Source organism: Centruroides vittatus, unplaced genomic scaffold, assembly GCF_030686945.1.
Source record: "Centruroides vittatus isolate TY-2023 unplaced genomic scaffold, ASM3068694v2 scaffold_386, whole genome shotgun sequence".
NCBI classification, from domain to species: domain Eukaryota; kingdom Metazoa; phylum Arthropoda; class Arachnida; order Scorpiones; family Buthidae; genus Centruroides; species Centruroides vittatus.
The window spans coordinates 6463828-6488033 of record NW_027122706.1 but is presented as its reverse complement, the minus strand read 5'-3'; the positions used below and the strand labels follow the sequence as shown (position 1 = coordinate 6488033).

The following is a 24206-nucleotide window of genomic DNA, read 5'->3' as shown; positions in this document are numbered from 1 at the left end:
CTCAGATGTGATTTTTGTTATTTCTTTAGCTGCTTGAGTCTTCTTGATTATACTGTATCTTTCTTAAATAAGATTGAGCTGCGGCCTACTGTAGACCTGTTCAAGCCATACTGCCCAGCAACATTAGGCATCTTCTGCCCACTCTCTACCTTTGAATTATACTCTCATCTTTCGAAAATAAAAATCAACGCTAAACTTAATGAGTGCCTACCTGACAGTCTTGTGAATACTATAAAAGAATTGTTTCTGTTAGAAAAATAAAAGGATGGAATTACAATGGAGAGTTTCAAAGTTTGGAGGAATACTATCTGAGCGGTATATACTGGGTTGAGCATCGATGTTGACGTCTCCCACACTTCGAAAAGTTTCAAATTGTTGCCCAAAGACAAGGGAAGACCAATCGGTATTTATTATTTTACATCGCTTCTTCTTGTGTTTGTTCTGTGAGGTGTTCATTATCCGATCGTGTGTTCATTGTCTGAACATAAAAATCTTTCACAAAAGTGTTCATTAACCGATCACCCACTGTGTATACCAGGTTGTTCAATAAGTTTTGTCGTTCGATAAAAAAAACACAATTTTATGGTTTGAAATACATTTTATTATTCAATATAATTTCCCTGAACTTCAATACACTTGTTCCAGTGATCTTCTAATTTATGGATTCCATCCCTGAAGTGAGAATCCGGAAGACTGTCGAAATACGCTTCCACGGCTGCTATTACCTCTTCGTTCGATGAAAATCGTTTCCCACGCATGAATTTTTTAAGATGTGAGAACAGCCAGAAGTCAGAGGGAGCTAAATCTGGCGAATAGGGAGGATGTTGCAACAATTCGTATTTTAATTCGCTGATTTTCGCGATGGTTTTTTGAGCTGTATGAGAGGGTGCGTTATCTTGATGAAAAATGATTTTTTTCTTCTGTAAACCAGGTCTTTTCTCACGAATTTTTATATCCAGCTGGTCCAAAAGATTACAATAATAGTCTGAGTTGATTGTTTTACCAGTTTGGAGATAATCCACGAACAAAATTCCTTTTGCATCCCAAAAAACTGATGCTAACACCTTCTTGGCCGATTTCTGGACCCTAACTCGCTTCGGAGCCGAAGTACTGGGTTCACACCACTCCTTAGCCTCTTGTTTTGATTCAGGATCATGATGGTAGACCCAAGTCTCATCCATAGTAATGAAACGACGCACAAAATCCTTTTTATTTTTTCTAAAACGCTCCAAATGTTGCTGAGAAAGTTGCATTCGAATGTGTTTTTGCTCCATAGTTAGCGAATGCGGCACCCATTGTGCACACAGCTTTCTGTAACCCAAAACATCAGCCAAAATATTGCTCACACTGCCTAATGAGATCCCTAGGGCTTCTACTAAATCTCTCTCAGTTAATCGACGATCTTCCAAAACCATATGCTGTATTTTTGCTACGATTTCTGGTGTTGATGCACTTTTTGGACGTCCTTCACGTGGATCGTCTTCAAGACTTGTACGGCCACGTTTAAATTCAGCAACCCATCTTTCTACTGTTCTAATTGAAGGTGAAGAGTCCTTATACACTTTTACCAATCGTTCATGAATTTGTTTTGGTGCTACACCTTCCAAAAATAAGAATTTTATCACTGCACGATATTCAATTTTTTCCATTGTAAAAAAATACACTGACACGTCAACTTTGAACAGCTGCAAATATAGAAATGAGTTGACAGATCTACATGAAACTTCACACGTGTTTATAAAAAAGTAGTACTATTTTTAGAGTAATAAAACGACAAACCTAATAGCGCCATCTCCTATTGAACGACAAAACTTATTGAACAACCTGGTATATATATACAGGGTGGGCCAGCGAAAACGAAATGGCAGAGTGTTCGTGTTCGTCCAAGCAAAGCGCTCGGACAGGTCGTTTTTACTCTCGAGGGGACATCTTTTGCAATAAAGTTTTTGCGATTCTGAATATTAACTAAACAAACATTTTTTTTCGAAATAAATGTTTGTTTAGTTAATACAAAATAAATGAGTTTTAAAATTTTTTGTCGTCTGTTGTATTCAGAATCGCAAAAACTTTATTGCAAAAGATGTCCCCTCGAGCAAAAAAATCGACCTGTCCGAGCGCTTTGCTTGGACGAACACGAACACTCTGCCGTTTCGTTTTCGCTGGCCCACCCTGTATATATATATATATATATATATATATATATATATATAAGGTACCTTTGTGGCCTGCTGAATATATGTAAATTTCTAATTTGGCCCATTAGGAAAAAAGGTTGGACAACCCATGTCAGGACTGCACATTCTTATTTTCTGGAATTTTAGTTAAATAATCAAACTCATTAAATTGTTAAAAAGATTAAATAGCAATACAGTAAAACTTCTGTAACTCAAATATTTCTTTAACTCAAAGAAAATGAAGCACTTGGTAGGTCTCAGTGGAATAGCATAGGGATTTATGTCTCCAACTGGAATTTCTTTAACTCAAATTTTCTCCAAGTTGAAGGTATTCATGTACCCCTGGCATTGGTTTATGTTACAAATAATAACATCTTAAGCCTAATGAGTTTATAATACATCACCAGACGATCACCTAAATATCGGGCTACAATATGGCTAGTCAAATGATTAGCACAAAGTAATTTGTCACTAGAGGTAGACGTTAGGTGCCATCTCTTAAGTAAATTAATAATTATAATTAAATAAATAAATTATTAAATAATTTAGAACTTTCTGGAATAAAAGAACTGACCCGGGGCAGGGCTTTTTACTTTGGAATTAATTTGAATTTTAAATATTTTGTATTGCTTGTGTTCTATTTTTCTGCATTCCTTTGTTTTTTGAGTTCGTTTTAACTGATGAAGGCTGTTTAAAACAGTCAAAAACGTTATTATTAAATAATTTATTGCTGGAAATATTAAGGTGTTTTTAATAGTTTATTTTTCCAGTAGCTTGTTTGTTTATTGCACTTTATGGCTACGCCGGCCAAGATATATAGAAGAATTGTTATCAAGCTATACAAAGCGAAGGGAAAATTTGAATTCCTTTCACAATGTCGCTTAAATGGTGTTTTCCCGAATTCTATTTATTGGATACATCTCCCCGTAGGATGTGAGTCTTTATTACCAAAACTGAAATATCTTTGCCTTAACAAAGCCATCAGATCTTCTAGAAGACGTTATTATGTCTTATTGCATGAATTTATTCAGTTGGAGGATCACCTTTATGAGCAAAACCCATTGCTTCTAAAGGATGTCAACAGCAGGGTGGTCAACTTAACGTATTCTTTCGAAAGAAACTTGAAATGTAACTATGTCAAAAAACTTAAATGGTTATTACGTGGACAGAACATCAAACCTTGCTTGATGAATAACACATTTATAACACCTTGGAACAACATTACTCCTTCGAAGTGTCTTTTAGACGCTATAAAATATGGCCCACTCTTTGCTCCTACTTCTGTACCAAGCCCAGAGAATATTATTCCAAATATTGAATGAATTATTAAGGATTTGAATGTTACTGGGCAAGATTACGTTAGATGGAAAACAAGATTTAGTTCCGCAAATGAAAGAAAGTCTAAATTAGATGCAAGACGGTTCCACAACTGCATTGAAATGTCAAGAGAATGGCTACGGATGAATGATGTAGTACTTATTAAAGCGGATAAGTCTAAAGGTGTGGTCCTTATTAAATGTGACTCCTATAACCATAAATTACATGATTACATCAGAACCACTGAATGTCAGCATGCTTCTGACAAATATATGGAATCGCTGCAACAAAGAGTCAAGAAATTCTCTTTAACCTCATTGGCTCGTATTTTGCATATGCATAACTCAGTTTTACAGGCTCCTAAAATGCCTAGAATTTTCGCCTTTGGTAAGACGCACAAGCCTGATTGCCAACTACACCCGGTAATAGAGAAGTGCGGATCCCCTACGTTTGCCATTGAGAACTTGTCAAGTTATCCAGCCAAAGATTCAAGAATACCCCTATGCTATAAAAAACGCAGTACAACTGGTGGAGAAGCTAAACAGCATTACCCTCAAGGATAAGAAATGTATGACAGTAATGGATTTTAAATCCTTGTTTCCATCTATAAGACTACCACCATGTTTTTGTGAACTGAGGGACTTTCTTTTTGATAATATAGAAAATGCAGCGAAATACCATATCAGCATTTTGGAGCTTGCAAACGTAATATGTTACACATCGTTTTTCGGATTTGAAGATGAAACATATTTGCAAGAAAGAGGGGTGCCAATGGGGAGCCCTATGTCCTCTATTTTATGTGAGTTTGTTTTACGACAATTGGAAAACAGGGTCATGCCCATCTTTCAAAATCAAATCATTTTATATGCAAGATATGTGGATGATGTTTTCATTCTTTAGAAAAATGATAGCAGCACTCTGCATTTCCTTAACGAAATCAACAAAAACCCATAAGGTTTGACTTTAGTGCTGGACCAAGAAAGTGCTTCTAATGTAAATTTCCTTGATTTTTCAATCACATGCAAGGAGGGTCAAATATGGACAGACATTTATAGAAAACCCAGTTATCAGCCCATTATTATACCAAAAAATTCTTTTGATCTGATGAATTTTAAATATGCAGCTTTTCATGCCTGGATCAAGCGTGCTTACACACATTGCACCAGTGTTATTGACACCTATAAGGAATTAAGTTACATTCATACTACAGCATTACAGCATGGATATTGGAGTAAGGAGATTGATGGCTTATCGATAAGTTTCAGAAGACAAAAAAAATTGGCAGCTTCCTCCTATGAATCAAGGAAGAAAAGTGGTTCTCAATTATTTTCCTTTCTTGCACACGATGATTAAGAAAGTAGCCAAAAATACAGTAGAGAGTCGAAAATCGGAATCAATTGGGGACTGGGGTTGTTCCGATTAGTCATTTGTTCCGATTACCCATTATGTACGAATAAATATATTAACCTGTCCGATGTTCAAATTTTTCTCCATTGCGTGTCGCTTCGTGTTGAATTTTCGTCAATTTTAAGCCTAACGAAAATTTTTATAATAATAATCAAGGCTATTGTATCGTTAAAAATAATTTCTGCATTTTGTACAAACAAAATAAATATATTGAAGAATATAAAAACGTGAAAATTATACAGTGAAGATCCTTATGTAATCCGCTACGATCTTTACGATGATCCGTCTCGAGTTAGTTCTTACGACTCGAGAATGTTCGTACGATGGTTCGAGGAAAGCTACACCTCCACACTCAGTCCAGTGAACACTTACAGTTTATTTACAAAACAAATATTTACAGGATGTACAAGTTTGACAACATTACATATACGATGCAACAAAGGTGTGGTGCCTCGCGTAACAGCTTGTCTGTTGGGGACTATTAGACTCTGGGGAAACTCCGGTCGGTTTGTGGAGTTGGCTCAACTGTGTGGCCGTCCGGTCTCTACACTAACCCTTCTCAGAGGAATTCCTAAGAGGAGAACACTCTCTCTACACCTCATGGGCTTCCTAAGTGTCGGAGACTACCACGTATCGGTCTCTCGCCCTTCTCTCCGTTCCTCTCGCCACTCTTACAATTTAAAGAGTCCCACGGCAACAACTTGCGACCAATCAGGTCCTTCTTTTCCCCTGGGAGCTTCCAAAGACGTCCGCCCTCCGCCCGACGACGCAGCTTACAGTCGCGTCCGTTGCTTGTTTACGTTTTTCAAGCCGACCAACACGTGGCAAACACATTGACATGTACCCATAAACGGAGACACTACCCCTTTGTTCTTCCCGGTCGTTTGTAGACCCTACGCCAGGTGGGACCAATTACCCCGGTTGTGTGGCTTTTAGACCTACTAAGCTAAAAGCAGACCTTTACATATACTTTAGAAGTAAATTTAGTATCAAAAACATTCGATTCAGCACGACACAGTCCGACTGAAAATCGTGCCCATTACCGGTGATTCCGATTACCAGTGTTCTGATTAACGACTCTCTACTGTAACAACATAAAGTTGTTGTATCGACGTAATCCTACGATATATAGATTATTAAGAAACGACAAGAAAAAAGAAAACCAGAATTTTAAGATGGGTATATTCTATACCTTTAAAGGATTGTCAGTTTAATTCAGGTCTTGTATACGTTGGTGCAGCTTTGAGACATTTAAAGCAGAGGCTTAAGGAGCATAGATACTCCATCAATAAGAGCTTGGATACTACTGTGCTAGCGGCTTTCTCTAAGCATCAAGATGTCGACGTTCATTGGGACAAGGCATCTATCATTAGGGCCACGAGCAACAAACAAATGCTGAAACATCTAGAAAAAACTATAAGTCTACAAAGCCCACATTAACACGGGTTGTACTAATCATAGGGATGCAGATGGTTTATCCACTGTATGGAAATCATTTTACCGAAGTGCATAACGTTTTTCTTGTAATAGACATGTTTTTGCAGCAATATTTTGTAATCTTATTTTTATTTTGTTTCTATTTATACTACTATATTTAGCTCATGGTGCAATTTGTTAGTTTCTAATACACGACGGCATTTTTACTTTGAAATTAATTTGAATTTTAAATATTTTGTATTGCTTGTGTTCTATTTTTCTGCATTCCTTTGTTTTTTGAGTTTGTTTTAACTGATGAAGGCTGTTTAAAACAGTCGAAAACGTTATTATTAAATAATTTATTGCTGGAAATATTAAGGTGTTTTTAATAGTTTATTTTTCCAGTAGCTTGTTTGTTTATTGCACTTTATGGCTACGCCGGCCAAGATATATAGAAGAATTGTATATCACTGATTATTTAAATAAACAGTTTTAGTTTTATATAATAATGTTCAAAATAATGTTTAATTTTTAATTTAGTATACATTGTCTTATTATCTTTCAGATTGTCAATAAATATGCTGTAATTCAATATGGAGTATGCTATTTTACTTATAATTCTGAATCTAAAAAGTAAGCTTTAAAATTTTAAAATGTGTTTTTAATTTTTATTTTTGATTTAAACCAAAATATACTTATGTAATTAATTAATTTTTCATCAAATTTTTAAATTTGTTGCTTAATACTTTATGCCAATAACATCACCAACTGCCGTAAATAATCGGTCTGTATATATCCAAAAGTTAACTCGATTATTTACGGCAGTTGGTGATGTTATTGGCTTAATGTTATCGGGTTAGCGTGATGTTTATTTAATACTTTATATTTTGTATAACCTTATTTTAATTATTATATTATAATAATATAAAATTATAAAAGATAAAAATATTTCTTTTAGTTTTAAACTAATGTCGTATTACCACAATAATTTCATAAATATTTATTTATTTTTAAATGCTTTTCAAAAAGAAAATAATAATAATTCCTTGACACTATAAATTTATTCCATCTAGGCATATTAAACAAAGCAAATAATTTTGAAATATATCTTTTTGAACACTATCTTTAAAAATTTGATTATTTAACTTTGATTTTAGTTTGGGAAATCTAAAAAGTTATAATTAATATTTACTCCTTTCTATTTCTATAATAAAAAGTTATAATAGAAATATCAAAAAAGTTATTAAAATAGTTAAATGTAGTCTTTTTTTTAGTAATTTAAATTATCAAAGTATGTTTCAAAATGAAACTTATAGGTATAAAAATCTGTTATTAATTAAAGAGGAATGATAATTTCTTAGTTACTACTTAGTTGACTACTTTTAGTGATAGAATGCAGATGTTCTGATGATTACAACAAATATGGAAAATTCTCAGTAATAATAATAGTATGTTTTTGAAATTTTAATTAGATATTTACATAATTTATTGTTACTTTAGTCATGTTCAAAACAATGAAGTAAAATGTGATAATAACATAATAGTTATTGATTAATTAATGTAATATTACAAATGTTAAAAATACCATATTTGGAATAAAAAGAATGGTTAACACAAGCACAGATGAATTTAATATCCATTTCACATATGTCCGGTCTGAGAGCTGGAGACCTTCTTCTCTCTCCCCTGACCAAGCCATTCCTTTCCCTTCATGACCCCCTCCATTCTCCAAATTCTCAACAGCTACAGATGTGGAGTTTAAGGGGAGGGGTGCTAATGAGTAGCAGATTTTAAACTCTGCTTACAATTAATATAGGAGATCATGTAGAAAAACATTTTCATTTTTTTAAAAATTATATAATTTGCACATATTGGATAAAATGAAATTTTTATAGCATATCTCCCCACATCCTCATATTTTAAAAATCTGATTTGCTTAATTACACTGGACAACAATGATTTTGTTTCGGGCTCAAAATTAGCATATTCTTATGTATTTTCATCTGCTGAATTCAAAAATCTCCATAAAAATGACCGATTAGCTCTTGCTTTGGAGATACAGTGATATGTTATTTTTTAGAGTCTGCATTTGTATTTTGGAGAAAATTTATTTTTTGGGAGTTGTCACACCTCTCATACTGAACAGAAAAATGTTCTCCATATGTTTGTAGGTTATAAACATAATAAATGTAGCTATGGCTTTGAGTTTAATATTGCTTCTGTTTTTCTTGGTTAAAATTTCTGGTTTTGTAGTACTTTTGAAGTGTAATACTAGTTATACCAAAATGCCACAAAAATGTGTAAATTTAGTGAACAATTTTTGTTATATTCGCAGGGCTTAAAGTGACTCTCTTTTTTAGCTTTTTAGCTTTTTTTCATAGCTCCTCTCTTTTTTAGCTTTTTCTGAGAAAAACTCACTTTTTTAGCTTTTTTCACTTCTCATGTGAAATTTTTTTTTTCGTAAATGCGCTCAGGAGCGAAATAGCGACCAGCACGTCCCCGTATGCCTTATGGACCATGCGCGACATGATAAGGCACTGTCGTATACACATGTAGTGTACTACATTTATATAGACTAACAAAATGAGGAGCTTCCCAAAGCTTGATACTCTGCACATGCTGTAGGAATTTGCACGTGGGTTCTCCTTGCTTGTATCCTTGTGAAATACCGATCTCCACGGCACTTCGATATAATCACACTGCATTAAGACATAAGTACACTTCTAGTTCGGTGTTAAGAGTGATTTTTATACAGCATTATTTTTAGCATTTGTATTTATTTAAGCGCAGTGGACAAAAGAAAGAAATAGATTTTATTTAATACTAACAGTAGAAACTCATGTTTTAGCAACGGAAAATTGTATAGGACCCAATACTTTCTGAAGTAAGTTGCTAAGACAAAACTTCTTTCCAACTGCCTGCTATTCTTTAGCTTAAACGATGACATTACTTGTTTTTGACAACCGTAGAAAAACCAAAAATAACTGTTGAGTGATAATAAATTTGATTTCTACTGTTATTATTAAATAAAACGTTGTAGGACACTCGTTTCAAAGCTTGTATCTTTCTAGCACTCTGTAAAATTAAAGATTGAGTGAATCTCGTGCCGGGAAATACAAGATTTTAAACTAATATCCTAAATATTAATAACTTCTGTAGAGATAATCTTTAGACAAAGACAAAAGTTTGGTTTTAAGTGGGTGCTTATATATTTGGCATGCACCATGGTTTTCTGAATTCTAATGGTGTCCTTCATTTTCCATTTCAACAGAAACTATAAAACTCGTCATGCGCGTGCGCATTTGAACAGCTGCAGTCAATCCGGCACCAAATTTAAAAATTAATTTGTAAATATTTAGTGTCGAAAAACCACTATTTTCACTTTAATCTAGCTTTTCAATATGCTTCTAGTCGAACTCAGTCAAAAAATTAATTTAATTATAATTTATTGAAGATTTTAATTTTTTAATATTAGAAAGTAATTAGCATAAATTACATGGTGTCATGTCTCATCTTCGCTCCCGTTCAAGTTTATTGTCCTATACACGCGCTGATGTTCATTTTTACTTCTGCTGGGATTTTATTTCAACCTCGACCGTTTGGTTACGCAAAGTGGGGAGACGGGCGTCACGTAATTGCGTACCTGACTTTTTACAAGTTTCCTTACCTTGAAAGAAACTTATATTTTTTCTCAATTTTAATTATTATTAATTAACTTTTTTGATGGATTCTTATATCTTTGTATTATCTAAAGTTGCAGATATAAATGCGTAAAACTTTATTTAAAAAATTGTTTTTCTTATATTTTAAAATTCAAAAATAAATTAAATATTGGAAATGCTAAACTATAAGTACAGTGTGTTTTACATTATCATTGCGAACAGATACAGCCAATTATTTTATAAACGTATTTATTATTTTAATTTTTATAAATTATTTAATTTGATGCAACGTGATCAATTAATTACTGTGGCGCATTAACATGGGCATAGCCAGGAAGGGGCATGGGTGGGCACGCCCCCCCAGTTAACCTGGTGCCCTTCCCCAGAAAATTACAGCCTCTACTAGGCCTCCCATAACAAACTCTGGCTACACCAATGTGCGTTAATTAATATGGAGGTGAGACTCGATTCAGTACTGTTACTTTTTCATTTCAGACGTTAATTACAGTGTTATTTTAATGTAATTTTATACATAATGTATGTTTATTATAATTAATAAATCTATATAGGAATAATATCTGTGTCTAATAAAACAAAGCGATTATAAAAATAAAAAGTGTGCATTCCATCTCGATCTTTTGTAAGCGAAATTTTATGATTTTAATTTTTAAAAAATGAGATTTTTATTTATAATTTCTGTAATTTGATCTATAAGAGCAAAAAACTAAGCTTATCAAATATCAACTCTCTGTAAATAATTTCATCATTTACTTATTAATGTCAGATTTGTTAAATTTCATGGAATTGTATTATTTTTCAACTTCAGGGTAGTAGAAAGCTTTGTATATTTTCTCCCGTGAAAGTAATAGACTCTGCGGATTCCCCACTGTGAAGGACAACAAACTGTTAAATGTTTAATTACATTGTTTTCATAAACTCTCTTCTCTGTCAGTTTTGGGTCGAATGACTAACAAATTGTTTTATTGTATTCAGGGGAATAGATTTGGAGACTAGTATTACCAGTAATGAATTCTGTAATTTTATTTTTAATCATTTAAAAAATATTGATAAAATTACCAAATAAATGATTGGGTCACAATTACTAGTGGTATTGCTATATAACAGACATGGGCAAATGCGACTCCGAGAGTCACATGCGGCTCATTTTGAGTTTTATGTGGCTCTTGCTGAAAGTGTTAATTTCTGCTTTTTATTATTATTTTTACAGTTTTATTTCCACAATTTTGTGAAAATATGTTTATTAAAAAAATTCATTACTTGTTTTATATTATATAATAAAATCAAGGTACAGAACTGCAGTACAGAATAAAAAAGTACAGAACTGTGGCTCCCATGCATTTTGCAAAATCTACATTTCGGCTCCCACTGAACTTTTGCTTGTCCACCCCTGCTATATAATGAACATGCAACCCACTGATTCTACCAGAAGTTGTTTTTTTTTCCTTCTTTAATTACATTTTTTTTATGAAGAAATCAAAAATGTGCCTTGAAATAAATGGCATTTGAAATTTGGCATGTTATATGGAAACACATTCTGGTAGTTATGTTACTATTCCATTTGCTTTGCTGTGTAACGGTGGGAATTCTGTACGGGGCACATGAAAACTTAATGTGGGCCTGTTCTGGCTTAATGCAGTCTTACTGGTCACTTTTCTGGAGTATAAACTCAGCCTAACTATTTTCATATTTAATCTTATCAGTCCACTTAATAATCAATCTAATATCATATGCAATGTTATTGATACAAAATATGTGTGCGTTTGTGTGTTTTTTTAATAACGCCTGTTTTCGTTCATTTTAACACTATTAGCTTTTTTAGCTTTTTTTCAGTGTGAACTCTCTTTTCTCACTTTTTTTTATTGCCATGACTGCTTTAAGCCCTGTATTCATAGTGAAATAACATTTTCGTCACAGAAACACAATCTGATGCCTCTTCTGAAGACTGCCTATCACCATTATTTGGGTATAAAGGTAGGGGCAGGATAAGTCATGGGCTCCACGTTGCAACTCTTGTTCAGTTATACTACAAGAATGACTGAAAAATAAAAAATGATCTATGGCTTTTGCTGTGCCTAAGGTTTGGTGGGAGCCTACAAACCATACAGATGACTGCTATTTCTGCTTGACTCCACTTATAAAGGCAGGATTGTCAATGAAGAAAAAAGAAACAGTTCAATACCCAAATATTCCATCTGCAATTCGACCTATTCCACATTCAGATAGTTTACCAGTTCCTACTCCATTCCAGCATTATGAGCTTGAAGTAGAAAATGAAGAAAGTGTGGGAGAAGAAGAACCCAACAAGCGTCCCACATTCCATGACTCTGATTTTGAGATAAAAGATGATACACCACAGACTGAATTAAGCAAAATTGAGTGATTTCATTCAAAATCTAGTCTTGTCAAAGAATAAAGAGGAACTTCTAGGGTCAAGACTACAGCAACGGAATCTTCTCCAACGTGATGTCAGGGTCTCACAGTACAGAGAACATCAGAGGGATCTGATTCCTTTTTTTGAGAAGAAAAACAATCTGGTTGTTTGCTGTGACGTTAATGGCTTGATGAAATGGAAGCACTTTCAAAAATTCAAAAGCACTTTCAATGTTGTTAACATATGTAATTAAAATGTGTTGTTTCTTCTTAAGCCATTAAAATCACATACTGCCACCTCTTGTATATCACAGAAACTAGAGCTAATAAAAATTTTTCTTTGTCATATTCGATTTTATCACCCCAAAATTAGTAAGATTCCACTCATGAAATAAAGAAAACATTCAAAAACATTTTTTTTGTTGTCCAGTGTTATACTTAACTTTTAAGTATCGGTGTATTAGCCTTCTTGATGAAAAGATACTCATTAAGAATAAATATTTTGTTGTTAAACTTCTGATTACTTTTATGATTTGCTTACCTTTTATTTATTAGTTAAAGGATATTAGTTTTAAATTAAAATATATATATATATATATATATATATTAGTTTATTTATTAAATTGAATATTAATAACTAATTAATATTTATTAAAGTTTATAAATTGAATTTAAAATGTATTTTATTTTTTTAGATATATTTATAAACCATTTAACTTCTATGTTTTTCCTCATTCATTAATCTCTTATGGACATGACCGTAGTTTTAATTGTCAGGTGAGTTATTTTTTATAAAATTAATTAATATTTAATGTCTGTCAAATTATTTTCTATGAATAAATGTTGATTTGAAATTTAATGTAGAAAATTTATTAGTAATTGGAAGAATTTATCATTTATTGTGTAAAAGTTTCTAAACTTTAATCTAACTGTTGTTTGATGTTGTTTATCAATTAGTCATTGAAAAATTTATACCTTGGATATCTCAGTATAACAATTCGCTTTTCAGAAAAATAGTTACATCTCAGTATAGAAGTTAAATATTCTTAAATAAAACTAGTAAATAATGAATTAAAATTTAAATATTATTTATTACTTTTGTTTTTTAAAACTGATAATCATAAATTAAAATGTTTGATAATAGAGAAGGTGATGATGGCTAAATAAAACTGAAAATATTATAATAGCAAAATTAATGTGAATTTTTGATTGATTAAAAGGATGATATAAGATTAATATTTTTAAAATAAAGTTTATAAAATTGTTCAATTAAAAAAATAAAACTTAAAGAATGAATAAAACTAAATATTTCTAAAAACAATTTTTGTATTAATTTTATTATTTAGGCATCATCATTGAGTTTTCTTGCTGAACAAGGCTTTGATTTCAATAAACTTATAAATGAAGGTTAGTATTATTTCATTTTATATTAACAATTAATATTAAAGTTAATATAAAACATAAAATTGCTAACTTAATAATTTATTTGAAACTTTTAGAGAATGAGCTTGTAAAAATATTGTGGGTGCACCAGGAGGTGGATGGAGTCGTACCTCCTTTTGTCGACTAACAGGTCGGTGAGACCTGCCCACGGTCAAGATGGTTTGTTATGCGTTACGCGAGTTCTGGTTTGTTACGCGTTACGCGAGGGGAGGAAGCAGAAGTGGATGGGTCTGACGATAGAGCAGCGGTGATACTTGAATAAATGACATCAATGGAAAATACAACAACAATTTATTAAAACTAAAATCTACAGCTACAAGTATGGATGATATACAGTCGCCTAAGTTTAGGGTACCCGGGGAGAGAGTTCACACGCATTTGGGGAGATCATACCTCTTTGTTTGAGTGGAGAGGTCCTTGTAACAGGTTTAGAGAATATCTTCGGCTCGGGCTTCCTTCAGTAACGGCATCGGTTTCCCTCGGGATGGACACGCTGTGCGTTCCGGACTTGTTAGGAGCGGACGGGCACTCTGTAATCGGCCTGGATTCGATCGGACGGACACTATGTAACTGGCCCCCTTTCCCTCTCTGGTCGCCCTTTTATCTCCTCGGTCACGTTCCTCTCCTCCATCAACCAGCACTATTCGGATTTTGTTCCTCGTGATTCTTTTTTTTTTTCCATGGGAAACAAGCAATAAAAATTTTATTGCTAGAGTTTGGTTCCGGCGGGTTCGAATTTTCACAATATGTTGTAACGAAAAATGGAAACACAAATGTAATTAATGAATATTTCTGAAATCACCAGATAACAGTAGATCTATGCTTGTAATCTTGTAATTTCAGTAATTCATGTGAGAAGCTGCCTTGGTTAGAGGTTACTACTTAACCCTTTTGTGGGTGAGTGTTATCACTCCTTCACCCTTATGCAGCGTCAGACTGGTAAAGTTCACTCACTTTGTCACTGGATGGCTTTACTAGCAGATCGGAAGATCTTAAGTTCACCTGCTAGTAAAGCCATCCAGTTTTTTCTGACACCAGTTAAGAAATAACGCGTCTTAACTCACAGTTCTACCTAGATGTCCGACTGTTGATGTCTACTGTCTAATAGGAGAGCTAAACGAACAGTGGAGAGCTAAACGAACATGGATACATCAATAGGTGATTCAGCTCGAAAGAACTTATCTCAAACCCCCGTTAACAAATAGCAACAGTTTAATCAGTTAAATACAGCAATGGTTACACTAGAGCTACAGCACTAAGTCTACATACAAGCACAATCAGCATTTTCATCCAATAATACATCTATGAGATAAACTATATCAGATACCTAGCTACTTATATACTAATAGACCGAGAGAGAGAGAGAGTTTACATCAATCTGTACTATCTCTTAAATGGGCCGATGTCTTTTGATTCTGGTTATTCAATCATCAGAAAATGGTCGGGGATCCTTTTGGAGGAGGAGATGGAAGACGGTCGGAAGCTTGGCCTCTGGCTTCCCAGGGAGAGTCCACCCTTAGAATTGAATGTCTGCCCCTTTTATCTCGCAAACCCCCTCCAAATTGGGGGTGTAACTCTTCCATGAGATGGAAAACTAACACTGCTTCTCACCTGTAGCTGTGTCCTCTACACGTGAGGTACAATTTCTCAATAGGAAGATGATGTATAAACAATGGGAAATGTTATTTCCTTTTGTCGCTAATTATCTCACAAGAATGTAAACTTGTGTGCTTTTTTTCTCCCAAGTTATTAATTTAATTAAAATATTGTCTCCTTCTCCAGATTCTCACATTCATATTAGTTACAATTATAATTGATATTAACTTAAAACTAGATGATTATTGATTATTTTTATATTTGAGAATACAAAACACTTTATGGATTGATTAGTTTACTTAATGATGTAATAAAATATCAGTTCTGGTCCTTCTGTGAATGATCACTGATTAAACCTATTGATCAAATTATTTCATGGCACAAAATATTAAATTTTTTAAGTTGTAGTAAAACATAGAATTTAGAAATTGGGGGGCTGCAATTTAAAAAAATTGTAGCTATATAAATTCTCTCCGTTGTCTATCTGTCTGTTGTCCATTCTATTTTAAGCTCAAGAACAGCATTAGATAGATGAAAGTCAAGTTCAGATATGGGAAACATAGGCATTGGAGGACCTGATTAATTATATATGAACTTTCAGTTTGTACTGAAAGTTACATTATTTCAATTCAGAATTTCTCCCCTGAAAGGAGCTAGACAGATGGCCGGCACAACTCTATTGCTAACAAGAAAAGTGATGTACAGGGGCAAGACACTACTAAAACATTGAGAACATTGTGACAAAAAATTGCAACCTGGCATTGTGACTATATCATAAAAAATAATTGTTCATTTACAATTACAATTAATTTATTCTGTTTTGTAATTTTTATTTTAGCTAAAATAAAAATTACAAAAATGAAAATGAGTTTCAGTTAAGAAAATAAATCTGAAAATTTTAGAATAAAATTATTAAAAACTTGGAATGATTTACTCCTTTAATAGTAACATAATTATAAAATAAGTAAAAAATAATAAACTGTAATGAATTTAAACAAAATAATAATTGTTTTTCAAAACTGAACATAAGATTTGTTAAATTTAAAAAGTTTAGTTTTTTAAAGTTTTTTAGTTTTTCTCTTGTAAGTGCACAAAATAATAGATAATAAACTAATCATATATTTTTACCACCAGGCACTTAAATAGATATTACTTATGATGCTATTTCTTGTTTTTATTCTAGGAGTCACTTAATTTTTAAATGTTTTTTAATACAGTTTAAGGCTAGTTGATTGTTATTATACAGTAAGTTTTTGAAGTTGTTCTGTACAATAATTATTTTTGGAACATCACATTAGCTTGTTACTTTCATTTTTAATAACAATACAATATTGTATTGTTGTTAATTTTTTTCCATAATTTTAAATTTTTCCCCATAATTTTATTTAATTATGGGGAAAAATTTATTTTTACTTTTATTTTTTTCAGGTATATCCCATTTAAATGCAGAAGAAGAAGAACGAATTAAAACAAAAATAGTTGAAAAACAAGAAGAAAGATTGAGACAGAATGCTATGTCATCAAAATCAACAGAAAAAGAACCAATGCAAATACCAGAGGATCAACAATCATTTATTGATGACATATTGTAAGAAATGATTTTGTGATGATTGAATGATACTATAGGTTTATGCTCCATAAGCTTAAATCAGTTATGTCTTTTAAAATTTTAAATGTGTATATATATGTATATACACACATATTTTAAAAGACATAATTGATATATAGTATACATATATATATATATATATATGCAAATATGTAAATATATACACATACACACTTTTACCTGTTCCATGGATCAATCCAATGTTGATGAGATGAAACATTTTGTAAGAGTCTGAGGAATTCAAGGTTTACTGAATGTATGCTAAAAAAACTTCTTGGGTTATTTTTTTCTTTACCACAAACCACATTTCAATAGACTGCTTCATTTTTGTTATGAATTACTATAATAATAAAGATCTTTCTTGGATACCCTGCACTCTAAAATTAAGTCCTTAATTTTTTTCTTAACCCTTTCCCAGCCGGGGTACCGTTTCGTCGTAACCCTAATTCTTAAGAAAATCGGTTAGGGTACCTATTCATCGTTACCCTGTTAAAAATCGACTTTTATAAAATTTATCAACAACAGATGTCAGGACTTGACGGCAGCATGTTGTTTATCGTCTGTTTCACATATTTTTGCCCAGGTGGTGTTTTGTTGACTTTAAAAATTTTAATTAATGCTTTTTTTTCTTAAGTTTTCATTTCCTGATAAATTTTTTATTTCATTTTTAGAATATTCATGCAGTAATATTATTATAATAAGTTCATTTATGCTATAATAAAGTATTCTGCTATAATATGTCAACATGTTATAAATATTCAAGTTGTAACCCTTCAGTTCTGATATTTTATATTTTTTTAATTTTTAATTTCTATTTTAATCGAAAATATCAGAAAATGTTACGTCTATTGCTACTGGTAATCGTATGTTTATTACAAAAATATATAATCTCGTTCAATATGAAGTGAATAAAGTATATTAGTTCATTATACGAAGGCTATTTTTTAAATAAGGTCCGTTTGTTAATAAAAGAAAAATACTGTAAATATCATTAAAATATATTTTTTCCATATTCTACATACTTTTATCTACTTTTCTACATAATTTCTATTTTTGTTTAAACATTTGTCATACCGCTCAACAATTTTTTGAATTCTGACTTCAAAGAAATCTGCCGCCTGTGAAGAAGGCCAATCCACGACTGCAGTTTTCACCTCTTCATCGTCGTTGAACCATTGACCACAACAGAACTCCTTCAAGTATCGAAACAAGTGAAAATCACTGGGTGCACGGTCTGGACTGTGTGGATGATCATATCGAGTCAAAAACGATAAAGCACTGTCCAATCTTTTTGTTTTGTGATCGTCAGAAAGCAATCTTGGAATCCATGGAGAACACAATTTTCAATAATTCAGTTTCTCCGAAACAATGGTATACAAAACTGATCTTGAAATCTGTGGAAATTCAATTGATAACATTGAAATCGTGAATCGTCGGTCCTCTCGAATTTTGTTATCCACATCACAAACCAAATCTTCAGAATTCAGAGAAAGTCTGCCAGGGCGTGGTTCATCATGCACATTAACTCACCCATCCTTGAACATTCTTACCCATTTTTGAACTTTACTGTCACTCATAGCATTATCACCATAAACTTCACAAATCTGACGGTGAATTTCCGCTGCTGCCAAGTTTCTTGCACTCAAGAATCGACTAACAGATCATATTTCACAGTCAGCGGGAGACTCAATTTTCTTAAACATTTTAAACTTCTATAGCTCAGCATACTGACAGACGATATGGCTGCAAATGGCGTCAAAACGCGCACCAAGCTTGCTCGGAGCAGAAGCGCATCTGTACTGGCGTGATTGTGTTATTCTCACTCTCATTCACAAATGGACCTTATTTAAAAAATAGCTCTCGTATTTGTTGATAGCAGAATAAAGTTTTGATTTCAAGCAAATGTATGATATAATGCATGATAATTTCACAATGAATAAATGTACATGCATTAGTGTTATATCAAATTGTACAAAACAATATTTTACATCATTCTGGCTCAGTGCCAATAAGAACGAAGTAACCAGACAATGTTAATTTTGACAAAAATTAACAAATTTTCAAGTTTGAATGTCAGTTATGATATAATTTTTTTTTTTATCATAAATTTCTCTAATAAAAATTATTGAAAAATATGGTATTTAAAACAAAAGATATTAATAAATGTACGTAATTTTTTTCATAACAAATATAATGATAATTTGATTTTTGGTGAATTTTTAAATTAATATTGCCTGACTGACCTTGACTGACCTATACTGCCCTTGGCCGTTTTACAAAATAAACGTAAACAAGGGGGCGGTATAATAGGCAGGCAAAGGGTTAAAGTCCAGATTAACTTATTATAAATGTTAAACTTAATATATACAGTACAAGTTATATTTATCAAATTCAAAACTACAGTGGAACCTTGCTTAATGAGCATAATTTGTTCCAGAATCTTACTCATAATGTGAAACACTCATTAAGTGAAACAATTTTTCCCATATTAATTAATGTAAAATACGATAATGTATTCCATGCCAAAAAAAAATACTCAAATATTTTGTTTATTCAAAGAAAATTATATAATATACATTGTTAAGGAGCGTGAATCATCATCATCATCATCTTTTCTTCTAGCATGGAATGAACCAATGAACCAACCTGGAATGCAAATCTGATTTGCAGAAAACAAAAAAATAAAAAAAATATGTCTCATAAACAGCAAAATGATATGCGAAATTTTTTGGCTATGTAAAGGCTATAATTAAATATTAGAAATTGATTAATTTGACTAGAGGTAGGCAGTTATGCTTCCATCTTGTATTAAATTTAATAATTATAAATAAATAATTTTTAATTTAGACATGTCTAAAATATAATTTGGAATTGGTCATTAAATTTAATACAAGATGGCAGCATAACTGCCCACCTCTAGTCAAATTAATCAATTTCTAATATTGAATTATAGCCTTTACATAGCCCAAGAATTTGGCATATTGTTTGGTGTGTTTATTATATAACAGGCAATGGTTGTTGATGTTTATACGTAATATGCCTGAACACAAGCTTGGAAAAATGTTTGATCACAAGCAACACTAAGATGCTAGCAGAACGAGTGCTAAACACAGACTGATGGAGCATGTGCACAATCTGGGACTTCCCCTCTTCTCATCACTTGTTATGCGAAACATCGCTCATTAAGCAAGTCATTTTTAACAATTTGTTTTTGCTTGTTATGCAAAACACTCATTATGCGAGGTGTTTGTTAAGCGAGGTTCCACTGTATATTTTATAAACTTAGCATCTTTAAACAGTTATTCCGTAATGACAATACAGAATGTAAAGAAAAGTAGAAAAAGAAAAAAATTTAATTCATACAAAACATTTCAAATAAAATTTATTAATACATTCACTACTGTTATAGATAGAAGATAGAGTTGGGACATGTGAAATATTATATTATAATATGTTAAATGTGCATTATATAACTAATTTGATTATTTATTTTTATTTGAAAGAACATCAAAAAATAACTGTAGAGCATTATCTAGGACATAACTATTCATAAAAATTTTAATACATACTGTATACTTTCACCTGTGTATGTATGTATATATATGTATTTATATATATACACACACACACACACACAACGTAGCTTTAAAAAGTTCCTGGAATTATGATGGTTTAGTCAATTAAAGATAATGAAAAAGGGAACATGTAATATGTAATGCATGTCTTAGAATGTCAGGAATAGTGTTCAAATAAATCCATACTCACCACAAAGATGACAACAGTTACCATTCACTGAAGGTTGTGTTAGTAAGACATCATGAAACAGTCTAGCAAAAATGTCTGTGGAAGAACAATGTGCAAATATTAAATTTGTGTGTTATTTGGAAAAAATCCTCTGAGATCTTGAAGATGCTTCAGGATGCCTATGCTGAATCTGCTATGAAGCATTCTCAAGTTTATGACTGGCATAAACACTTTTGTGAAGAATGGGAAAGTATTGCTGATGATTTGCAAAGTGGTCATCTGTTGACATCAACATCTGAAGAGAAAGTCTCAGTTGTACATGAGATTGTGAAGTCAGACAGACAGCAGTCAATTTAGCAGATCATCAAGACAGCAGGAATTTCGGTTGGAAGTTGTCATTTTATGCTGCATGATGAATTAAACATGCACCATGTTTACCAACTCATGGTGCTACAAATGCTCATGGTGGACCTGTGAGAGACTCACAAGACATTGTGTGGAGATCTCATCAAACTGACTGATAAGAATCTGGAATTTCTTGACATTATCATGGATGACGAACTTGGTGCTTTTTGTACGATTTTCAAGCAAAATGACAGTCCATGGACAGCCCAAGTCACTCACTTCACCACATTCCATGAAATTCAAGCACGACAGGCATAAGGGAAAGGTCATCTTGGAGGTCGTCTTTAACTCCCAGGGGATTGTTCACTATGAATTTATATCCGAGAGTTTCACAGTCAACAAGGAGATGTATGTTGACATCCTTCACTGTCTTAGAGAAGCCATCTGCCAAAAACATCCATGCCATTGGGAAAATAACACGAGTGCTTCTCCACAACAATGCCCCTGCGCATCGGTCTCTGCTGGTGAAGCAGTACCTGACCAAGCATGGAGTGATCACATTGGAGCATCCACCATACTCTGGATCTCATTCTGTGCAATTTTTACCTCTTCCTTCAGTTGAAAGATACCATCAAGGGACACCATTTCAAGAATGCAGATGAGGTTATACAGAATGTAACATCTGTGTTGCAGGCAGTTGCAAGACTGCTTCCAAGAATGTTTTTAGCAACTTTATCAGCATTGGCAAAAGTATGTGGTTACCTAAGAACAAGACTTTGAAGGACACATTGCTTGATTTGTCAATTGTACACATACTTTTGAGTAATAAACCAATTCCAGAACTTTTTGAAGCTACCTTGTATATAAACAGACAGACAGATGAGAAGAATTTTACAGTTCTGAATGAGGATTCTTTAATATAAACCAAGTTCAGATCCATTTTGAAATATGCCTCCATACTAAAAATAATTGGGAAAAACAGTTTTTATTCAAATTATATAAAAATCTTTCAGATTTATTTCATAGAAAATCTTCATATTTCAAAACAAAAATTAAAAAAAAGGTACTTTTTTAAAATTGGTCAAACATAATTTTTTAAACATTCAAAATTCAATTGGTAACATGCTTCATTTAGTTTACTTGCCCCTTGGGCTTCATTTGCTTCCAATATAGACTATTCATAATAAAAATTTTGTGGTAATTCATCAATTCCTGGTGTCATCATTTCTACTTTTTCCCTCATGATGGAAAAAAGTATTATGACAATTTTAAGCATTTTTAAAATCAATTGACTAATCAACTTATAGTTATTGTTTATATGTATTTGAAGACATTAGATGTGACAAGGACTTTTCTAACTATGAAAGAAGGTTACTTAAAATCATCTAATTTGGATTTAGCCAGAGAGAACAAATTTAAGTTCTAGTGTAATTGTAACTTAAAGAAATTAAACAAAAAAATTGTAGATATTTAAGCTAATCAGAAGGTAAAAAGTTAGTGAAAACAGGAATAAAATTTAACCTTTTAGATATTTATAATTTAAATTCAAAATTTTACTTATTATGAATAACTTAAAATTATAATCTTTAAAACAAAATTTTGTTTTGATATAAAGGTTATTCTACAAACAATAAGAATAAAAAAATTTTTGATTTTTATGAAAAGCTATATTTTCAATTAAATATAGTTTTCCTTAATGAAGAGAAATTCTTAATCATCATATGAAATCATTCACTAGAAATGAATTCAGTTCTATATAATATAAATCATAATATTGATGTAACATTTTAGTCTTTTTATATTTTAAATTAAACATATTTATTTTATTGGGCTTAAATTTATTTTAAGTCCAATAAAATAAAAATGTTTAATTTTCAAAATTTTGTATTTTTATTTTCAGAAAGAAAGTTGAGGAATTTGTCAAAACAGAAAATAAGACACTCAAGTTATCACCTTGTAATAGTTTTCAAAGAAAATTATTATATGAAACATTAAAAAACAAATATCCATCAGGCTTGGAAATGGAAACACAAGTAATGGAAAATAATGATAGATATATAGTACTAACAAAAGCAACAAAAGAAGATATTCAGAAAAAATTACATTTGAAATTTGAATCTGAATTGGTAAGTTTTGAAATTTATGATTGTGTTTTTCTTTTAAGATCTTGAAAAATTATGTTTGCAATCAGAAGTCAAATTATTCTTGTTATAATAAATTAAAAATAAGTATAATTTAAAAGAATGATCAGACTTATGAGTGTCAATTGGATTCCAGAACTTTTTACAAAAACTTTTCATTTTTAGACATACCTGATACAGTGATTTTTATTCTATTGTTGACATACATAAAACCAAAACACCGTGTACTGTAAACCAGTTAAATATTCCTAAAACTATACAATGCTAAATTTTAAAACCATACATTGCCAAATTCTCCAATAAATTTTCCCTTGATGTAATTTTATTTAAATTACTTGCAGAGTTCCATTTTTACATTGTAAATATTACCAATAATATTGCACATACCATTGGACAACAGCCATATACTGTTTAACACAAGTTTAGCACTCTGCAAATCATCCCACAAACTGCATTTCCACATTAAATAATTTTCACATATGCATTTACACATTTATAACTTGGATATTTATATATTCATTAAATTGCATATTTATTTATTATATATTTAAAAGTTTTTGTAAAGCAATATTTTGCTAATATTATGTATTGATAAATATTGTTAGCCAACGGATGAGGGGCACCAACCCAAAATACATATTGACAAAACAATTAGTTTAAAGACTGTAAAATACATAAGAAAATAAAGTAGATGTGAAAAAGTCCAGTGTCTAGTGTCAACACTTTATGGTGTCTCAAAATATAACATAAAGGAAGGCCAATTTCAATACAGAGAAAATCATGAATGCTAAAGTTTCCTTATTTGATTTGATATTTATGATTTAATTCACAGTCATGTTGTGCAGAGCTATTCATGTTATGATGAACTAGTTTTCAGATTTAATCATCTAAAGTGAAATGATCATCCAGAACTCAGATCTTGCTTCTACCAAAATAAATTAGATTGCAAGATATTAATAAG

The 24206-nt window shown here is 31.8% G+C and overlaps 1 protein-coding gene across 1 annotated transcript in view; it reads left to right on the top strand.

Annotated features, from left to right (window-relative positions):
• LOC136988839 (poly(A)-specific ribonuclease PARN-like) overlaps positions 1 to 24206 on the top strand; it is a 76995-nt gene that overhangs the window by 25219 nt on the left and 27570 nt on the right. The window contains exons 4-8 of the mRNA XM_067286815.1: positions 6880 to 6947; positions 13063 to 13144; positions 13714 to 13774; positions 16835 to 16994; positions 23005 to 23230. Coding sequence (XP_067142916.1) covers positions 6880 to 6947; positions 13063 to 13144; positions 13714 to 13774; positions 16835 to 16994; positions 23005 to 23230 — 597 coding nt within the window. The remainder of the gene's footprint in view (positions 1 to 6879; positions 6948 to 13062; positions 13145 to 13713; positions 13775 to 16834; positions 16995 to 23004; positions 23231 to 24206) is intronic.